This window comes from Salmo trutta, chromosome 25 (assembly GCF_901001165.1).
Source record: "Salmo trutta chromosome 25, fSalTru1.1, whole genome shotgun sequence".
Classification (NCBI taxonomy): Eukaryota; Metazoa; Chordata; class Actinopteri; order Salmoniformes; family Salmonidae; genus Salmo; species Salmo trutta.
This window is the reverse complement of record NC_042981.1, coordinates 10933914-10942555: the sequence shown is the minus strand read 5'-3', so window position 1 is coordinate 10942555 and position 8642 is coordinate 10933914. Positions and strand designations below refer to the sequence as shown.

At 41.5% G+C, this 8642-nt stretch overlaps 1 protein-coding gene across 2 annotated transcripts; it reads left to right on the top strand.

Annotated features, from left to right (window-relative positions):
* Positions 1 to 321: 321 nt before the first annotated feature.
* LOC115162010 (microtubule-associated protein RP/EB family member 3) lies at positions 322 to 7104 on the top strand. 2 transcript variants are annotated; one of them, XM_029712910.1, is made up of 7 exons: positions 322 to 466; positions 2440 to 2563; positions 3031 to 3176; positions 3356 to 3557; positions 5778 to 5920; positions 6352 to 6504; positions 6914 to 7104. In XM_029712910.1, the coding sequence occupies exons 2-7, from the start codon at positions 2443 to 2445 to the stop codon at positions 6980 to 6982; spliced, it is 834 nt and encodes a 277-aa protein (XP_029568770.1). In that variant the 5' UTR covers positions 322 to 466; positions 2440 to 2442; the 3' UTR covers positions 6983 to 7104. The 2 variants fall into 2 exon arrangements, with proteins under 2 accessions (XP_029568770.1, XP_029568771.1); XM_029712911.1 differs by having other exon boundaries at positions 323 to 466; positions 3356 to 3512.
* Positions 7105 to 8642: the final 1538 nt, after the last annotated feature.

Here is an 8642-nt window from a genome sequence, read left to right as displayed (position 1 = left end):
TTCACTAAATTACAATGTACAATTGTGTTGCTATAAAATACATTACTGGTACAAAGTTTGAGATCACCTACTCATTCAAGAGTGTTTCTGAATAGGTGTTCTAAAACTTTTGACCGGTAGTGTAGAATATTATATAATAGGGCTTATATAAGGTGTAGATACCCCCAGCCATAAGCAACAAATCAGTTAAAATGCCTAAGCACATGTAGGCTAGTGAGTCTGCTCCATATAACAGACCAACATCCTATTGATTTATTTACCATAGAAGCGCCTCCAACAGCATGGAGTCTGGCGCATGCGCAATAAATGTCGGATTGTTGCAGACTGGGCGTCGGTAGCGGTGGGGGGCGGCCCGTTACTAACCACTGCACCGCGCTGGAGCTCTGGCAACAACCACAGCGGAGGATTGGAGCGTAGCAATACTGCCAGCGAAATAACAACAGAGAAAGATAGCTGTCTGAATACAGTGAGTAGTAATGACTTTAGGCCTATAGCCAAAACACTGACATTTTATAGGTGCATTTAGCGTTCCAGAACAAAATAAAGGGTCTCTTGTCCATCCAGTGAGGATATTTCTCTTTACAGTGACAGTCCTCTGTCTCTGTGTGTGTGTCTATTCGGGGAGGCCTGCAGAGGGGGTCCGGGCGGCCGTTTGGATAGCCTAGCAACTAACATTGCAGGGTTTTGTTTCTTTGCACCAAATGCAAATTGGACAAATGTATTGTTCTCTGGGTATGCAATAAATAGCACATTTCCGCGTTTAAAAGCAAGGTATATACATTTTGTGAACAATGTATTAGAGTGAGGTCGCGTACCGTTCAACGGCCTAGAATATAATAGTGGTTAGAGACGAGAATAAAATCGACTCCTCCTCGAACGATAGTCTGTTGTGTTTATGGTTGTCATTTTTTTTTACAATACAATAATAATGATTGTTGTATTATACACGCTGGTGTAAGTTTCCTTCTACACACACCCCTGTATAAAACCGTTTACGGCAGGTGGACTACTTTCCATTATAGGCTATTACCTAATTGTGCAGCCGCGTGGGATTTGACAGATAGTGCTATTCAATGCAAGCTCATGGGAGGGCTGGTGCACGTATTGTATCGCGTATTGTATATCACTATGTAATCATTTATGATGAGGCTGAAAGCAAGGGCAGAAATAGGGAAAGAGGACTTTATTCTCTGCTGGCTCAGACTGATCATTCATACATTATAAGGCTTTACTTTGAATTTCATAGAAATATGCACCATATTGGCGAAACTTTATTCACGCCACTCGATGCGTTGGCTACTGCTTTTTCTTTTCGTTTCTACACAGGTGGTGATAATCAAATACATATTCCTCTGCACATTGCCACATATCCTGGGTCAAAACAATATTTCTGGTTGGTTATCAGTGCCAGATATCTCTGTAGTGATAATATGTGAGATTGCGGTTTCTACATTTCAGATTTTGCTAGAAATGTAACCTAGTAAATAAATTGTATTCCTAAAACAGCAGAAAGGTAGATTTACACTCAAACTAAATTGAGGGCCAGATGTGTTCTTCCTGTCTGTGCTGCTTCTTTCAAGCACTAGGACATTCTGTCTAATCTGAGAGGATCAAGCACTGGGACATTCTGTCTAATCTGAGAGGATCAAGCACTAGGACATTCTGTCTAATCTGAGAGGACCAAGCACTAGGACATTCTGTCTAATCTGAGAGGATCAAGCACTAGGACATTCTGTCTAATCTGAGAGGACCAAGCACTAGGACATTCTGTCTAATCTGAGAGGACCAAGCACTGGGACATTCTGTCTAATCTGAGAGGACCAAGCACTGGGACATTCTGTCTAATCTGAGAGGATCAAGCACCAGGACATTCTGTCTAATCTGAGAGGACCAAGCACTAGGACATTCTGTCTAATCTGAGAGGATCAAGCACTGGGACATTCTGTCTAATCTGAGAGGATCAAGCACTAGGACATTCTGTCTAATCTGAGAGGACCAAGCACTAGGACATTCTGTCTAATCTGAGAGGATTATTGTGACAACAGAAGATTGAAAATTAAAAATAAAAGACTCCTGCAACATCAAACTAGCCCAGAAAGTGTACTCTTATGCTGTCAACTTTAGGCATAAATTATATTTATATTCCTGTATTGTAGTGATAAAATCTTGCTGACAAATCCCTGTAGGCAGGCTTTGTAGACCATGTCAAAGCCACTTTTGGAACAAAGCCCTATTTGATGATGTTCTGTGACCCTGTGACGAACCCTCATATTTATTTCTTCATATTTATTCCTTGAATGTTGAACAATAGTCATTTCTTGTATTTTTAACCACACAATTCATTTTATGTTTTGCAGCATTGCAAAACAGCTAGGAAGTTTGCTTAATTGCTGCCCAGTTGAACATCTTTCCCATGTTTTTATTGTTCTGTGGGTGTAGAGGATGGCAGTGAATGTGCACGCTACGTCTGTGTCGTGTGATACCCTGAGCCGACATGACATGCTGGCCTGGCTCAACGACTCCCTGCACCTCACCTACACCAAGATAGAACAGCTCTGCTCGGGTAGGTTTTTCTCCAGTCATCCTGACCTCATTGATCACCTTTGTTTTGTTTTTGTTCCTTATGTATTAACCGGCTCAGGCATCATAGCCATTGTTCCCTCATCTCATCTCCCAAATGATCCTCCCTGTAGCTCAGTTGGTAGAGCATGGTGTTTGCAACACCAGGGTTGTGGGTTTGATTCCCACGGGGGGCCAGCACAGAAAAAAAATAAAGTATGAAATTGTAGGAAATGTATGCATTCACTACTGTAAGTCGCTCTGGATAAGAGTTTCTGCTAAATGACGTAAGTGAATGTAATGAACGGGTCCTTTCCCCATCCCAGTGGAAAAATGTGGTTCAAATGACATCATTACACTGGTTGTAATTTGGTTATGATGACATCATTTCAACCAGTTTTGCCTGTCGGCATGGACCTCAACAAACCCTTTCAAATGATGAGTAATGAGATGATGTTTAATACCTTTCAGGGGCAGCGTACTGTCAGTTCATGGACATGCTGTTCCCAGGCTGTGTCCTGCTAAAGAAGGTCAAGTTCCAGGCCAAGCTGGAACATGAGTTCATACACAACTTCAAGGTTCTCCAGGCTGCCTTCAAGAGGATGGGTGTTGACAAAGTCAGACTATTATCTACTTATCATCATCTGTAAAGAATTGTAAATCATTTATATACTGAAAGAAGTAGTGTCCCGAACAAATTGTGACTGCAGCCGTGTGAGGGCTTGCAGCTAGATTCTTCAATGGAAAGATTGTCATCTCTCAAAACGTTTTCTAACATGTTTTCTTATTCCTACAGATAATTCCTGTGGAGAAGCTGGTAAAAGGAAAGTTTCAGGATAACTTTGAGTTTGTGCAGTGGTTCAAGAAATTCTTTGACGCCAACTATGATGGGAAGGAGTACGACCCGCTACAGGCCAGACAGGGACAAGATGTAAACCCCGCCCCCAATCCAGGTGATCACTTTTCCCACAGACCAAAGAGAACTCATGGCCCTGCAGGTAACCCAACAGAATGGTTCTACCTCTTCTGAATGGGATTGTCTCGTTGATTGAGCTTTGGATGGCTCAAAACACTCACAGCGCTCTGCAAGTGTGTGTGTATGTGTGTCTCTGTGTGTGTATGTGTGTATGTGTGTCTCTGTGTGTGTGTGTGTGTGTGTGTCTCTGTGTGTGTGTGTGTCCCTGTGTGTCTCTGTCTGTGTGTGTGTGTGTCTCTGTGTGTGTGTGTATGTGTCTGTGTGTGTGTGTGTGTGTGTGTGTATGTGTGTCTCTGTCTGTGTGTGTGTGTGTGTGTGTATGTGTCTCTGTGTGTGCGTGTGTCCCTGTGTGTATGTGTGTCTCTGTGTGTGTGTGTGTGTCTCTGTGTGTGTGTGTGTGTGTGTGTGTGTATGTGTCTCTGTGTATGTGTCTCTGTGTATGTGTCTCTGTGTATGTGTCTCTGTGTATGTGTCTCTGTGTATGTGTCTCTGTGTATGTGTCTCTGTGTATGTGTCTCTGTGTATGTGTGTCTCTGTCTGTGTGTGTATGTGTCTCTGTCTGTGTGTGTATGTGTCTCTGTGTGTGTGTGTGTGTCTCTGTGTGTGTGTCTCTGTGTGTGTGTGTCTGTGTGTATGTGTGTCTCTGTGTGTGTATGTGTGTCTCTGTGTGTGTGTATGTGTGTCTCTGTCTGTGTATGTGTCTCTGTGTGTGTATATGTGTGTGTGTCTCTGTGTGTATGTGTGTCTCTGTGTGTGTGTGTGTCTGTGTGTGTGTGTGTGTGTCTCTATGTGTGTGTGTGTGTGCACTGCACGATCCACAGCATTTTAGAAACAGTCAAGGAAAGGTAGCTCTGTGGGTGACTGTCAGGGATTCTTGTGATCTCCACAGTACCTTTTGCAGACTTGATGAACACAAATACATTATTTTCCAATCTATAAATGCATGTTGTTCTAGTGATCCTTTATGTAGTGAATTGATAATTGTGGCATCCCTTTGGGACCCTTCGTACCTAGTGGTTAGAGTGTTGGGCCAGTAACCGAAAGGTTGCTGGATTGAATCCCCGAGCTGACAAGGTACAAATCTGTCATTCTGTCCCTGAACAAGGCAGTTAACCCACTGTTCTCTGGTAGGCTGTCATTTTAAATAAGAATTTGTTCTTAACTGACGTGCCTAGTTAAATAAAGGTTAAAAATGTGCCCTGCTATGTATAAAAGCAGATTTTTTGTGCATTGTCTTTTGGCATTAAGGTTGAAAATCAATCAGCATCGTTTCTCAAAATCCATAGTGTTGGTTACACCACAGGCAAAACATGATGGTATGCTTTCAACATGGTTCTCATTGGTTACACCACAGGCAAAACATGGTTTCAACATGGTTCTTATTGGTTACACTACAGGCAAAACATGGTTTCAACATGGTTCTCATTGAAATGCTGTAGTTGTATCCATAGCTTTGAACGCATGGGATGACAAACTACTTTTAGTTTACTATTTGTTTAATAGTATTTTGTTTACATTTACTATGAATATGGCTGGGATTCAATCCAAGGCGCGTTATAGAGCAGTTGTCACGCCCTGACCAGGGGTGTGACTGGGGGGGTGTTCTAGGTTATTTATTTCTATGTTGGCCTGGTATGGTTCCCAATCAGAGGCAGCTGTTTATCGTTGTCTCTGATTGGTGATCATATTTAGGCAGCCATTTCCCCATTGTGTTTTGTGGGATCTTGTTTTGAGTTAGTGCATGTAGCACCTCTGAAGTCACGGTTCGTTGTTTCTATATTTGTTTTGTTCAAAGTTTCACTTAATAAAATGTGTGGAACTCAGAGCACGCTGCGCCTTGGTCTGTCTCTCCACACAATCGTGACAGCAGTGCACTAGATATCTGACAATGCTCCTTTTAAAGGCATTTCCCCTCCTCCAACTACATTTTCCGAGATCACTTTCACTGTAAATTACCTTTAAAAGCCTGCTCTATAAATCGCCTTGGATTGAATCCTGGCCTAAATGTTAGTGTTGCAGTGCAGGTTTACTGTTCTAAGGGCCCAATTCAATCTGTATTGCAGAAGAGCCACAGTGTAGTGCGATGGAAATGTAAAGGTCATTTTCCGATTGAGCCGACATATGCAGCGTTTACCATCAATCTCTGTGAACGCGGTAACATTGCCTTTAACTTTAGATCGTGCTATACCACAGATATGCGACACGGATTGAATCTAGCCCTAACACTATCTGATTATTTCAGGCCCCCAGAGGCACTCGCCCACGGTGCCCAAGATCCTACCCACGCCCCAGAGGGTACTGAACACCACTGTGCATGTGAGGAAGGCCCCGGCCCTGGCGCGGAACGGGGGCACCGACGCGGAACTCTTGGAGCTAAACCAACAGGTAGAGTCCCAGGGAGGGTAAGGAGGCCTTTACATAGGTCAAGTAAACTAATGGGCCATATGACTGTAGTATTGACAGTATTCAATACAAATTTAACGTATATTCCTTTTGCCTCAGTTATCAGGTTTTATTTACTGCAAGTAGAGTCATGCTTAGCCCTGCGACTTGACCGTAGCCTACACCCACGTCTCAGGGCTAAGTCATGCTTTGGTCTTTGGAATGTGTGAGTGTAAGTTCACACTAGAGTTGGCATCCTAATTTCTTACTCAGTTGTCACGTAGACAATAAAGGATATATTTGGGCATATTAGGAAACTAAATGTAAGTATAGTTTAAGTATGTAACTAACATAACACTACTCAGTGAGTACTACATTTACATTGTCATTCCCTGTGTGTTTGAAACAACATTTTCTTCTCTTCCCCTGTGTAGTTGATGGAGCTGAAGTTAACAGTGGACGGACTAGAGAAGGAGAGAGATTTCTACTTCAGTAAGCTGAGAGACATTGAGCTGATCTGTCAGGAACACGAGAGTGACACCAACCCTCACCTCTCCAGGATCATGGACATTCTCTACGCCACAGAGGTACCTCGCACAACCACAGACATGTGAATTCAATTTGTTCATATACTGTACATTGGTCAACACTGAAACTAAGGGCTTTTATTAAATCTGTATCGCTAAAACTTTACAGGTTGCGTGATAGAAATGTCAACGTAATTTCCTTTTGAGCTGAATTAAGCAGTGTTTACGCGGGAAGATTGTCTTTAAATCTTAATCACGCTGTAAATCTGTACTTCCGCAATACGGATTGAACAGAGCCCTAAGTATAGAATAGCCTACTTTTTTTAAACTAGAGATTGCAATTAGCTATCCTTAATTGGCTCTACCCCTCTCTCATGTATAAAATATTAACTCATATTATTATAAAGTATACAAGGGTTGTGGGTTATCATCAACATTCTCTGTAAATTTGATGATATCTGTATTTTAGGACGGCTTTGCTGCTCCAGATGATGACGAGATTGATGGACAGGCCCACTTGGACCAGGATGAATACTGAGTCTCTAATACCGTCTGTCTATCCACATCCCCCTCTCCCTCCTCTAAACCCTTCTCTCCATCCACATCCCCCTCTCCCTCCTCTAATACCGTCTGTCTATCCACATCCCCCTCTCCCTCCTCTAAACCCTTCTCTCCATCCACATCCCCCTCTCCCTCCTCTAATACCGTCTGTCTATCCACATCCCCCTCTCCCTCCTCTAAACCCTTCTCTCCATCCACATCCCCCTCTCCCTCCTCTAATGCTGTCTGTCTATCCACATCCCCCTCTCCCTCCTCTAAACCCTTCTCTCCATCCACATCCCCCTCTCCCTCCTCTAAACCCTTCTCTCCATCCATATTCTCTCTGTCTCTCTCTCTTTGCTTCTCCCTCTCTTTTGCCCCTCTCTTGTTCTCTCTTCCTCTCTTTTCATATGTATATATGTGTGTCTCCTCCTTCCCCCTCGGCTATGTACTGTACATACACCATTACATCTCAGTGTCATAAGCTACCTCTCCCTCCCTCCCTCCCCAATGACACAGTAGCAGCAACAATAACAGAACATATCCTAGTTGTTCCAGCATGGTACATAGTATAACACAGAATAATGACCCAAACCAAGGTGATATTTATGGGGGTGTTAGGCCTGCACAATTCATTCAGAGTTGTAAATATGACAAAAAAGGAACGATTTTGAAATAAGGTAGATGTCTGAATGCATTTGTTTGTTTGTCTTTTGGTTTGACTCGCGCTTTTTCTAAAACTCATTTTGGTTCTATTGTGGAGCGTAGAAAGCACCTTGTGCATGTTGCTGTATTACAGGTTACCACAAGAGTCCTAAAGTAGACTAACAAAATCACCTATGACAAATTATATTTCATTCGTTTTTACTTTCTTATTTATTGATTTTAATTTTGATTTTAACTACTATCGGTACAATAATTGGTGCAAAATGTATGTAAATTAAACAATACTGTAACGTATGCTCATGGTAGTGAAAAGGCTTAAGCTTTTTATTTCAGTTGATGGCATGTAGTAACATCAAGGGAAAATGCATTAAAGAAAGTGGTCCAGAAATAATAATTTAGGTATAGGATATGACCAATGCTCTTTGACTGTACTCATTCTGGATTAGCTGTATTTGAACATGAGAATGTCATAAATTAACAGGGAATGGGCAATATATTCATAAACTAATTTATGTGGAGATTTTATCTTCAATCAGAAGTGTCTGGGTACATGCCATGGTATTTATTATGTATAATGAGTTTAAAATTAATTTGGTATTAACAATACCTGAGTTACTATGTAGGCTGACTATGGCAGCAAATTGTTTTTTAATTTAACTGTTTAAATGTGTTGTTTAAACGAGCCTGAAAACAATGATTTACTTTGATTTGATGATGTCACGTTTCTGCTGCTAATTTTGCTGTGTTTCTACTTTTGGTTTGCTATAATATATTGCTCAGCTGTAATGAGTCGTCTTACTAATTTCATGTTGAGTTTAGAGAACGATGAAGTCAGGAGTTTGCGTCCCAAATCAAGTTTTAGTACAGTGAAATACTTAACTTGTGTGCTGTACTCAACAGTGCAGTAATATATATATATATATATATATATATAGAGATAGATAGATAGATAGATATAGATATTTCTATATATATATATATATATGAAAACA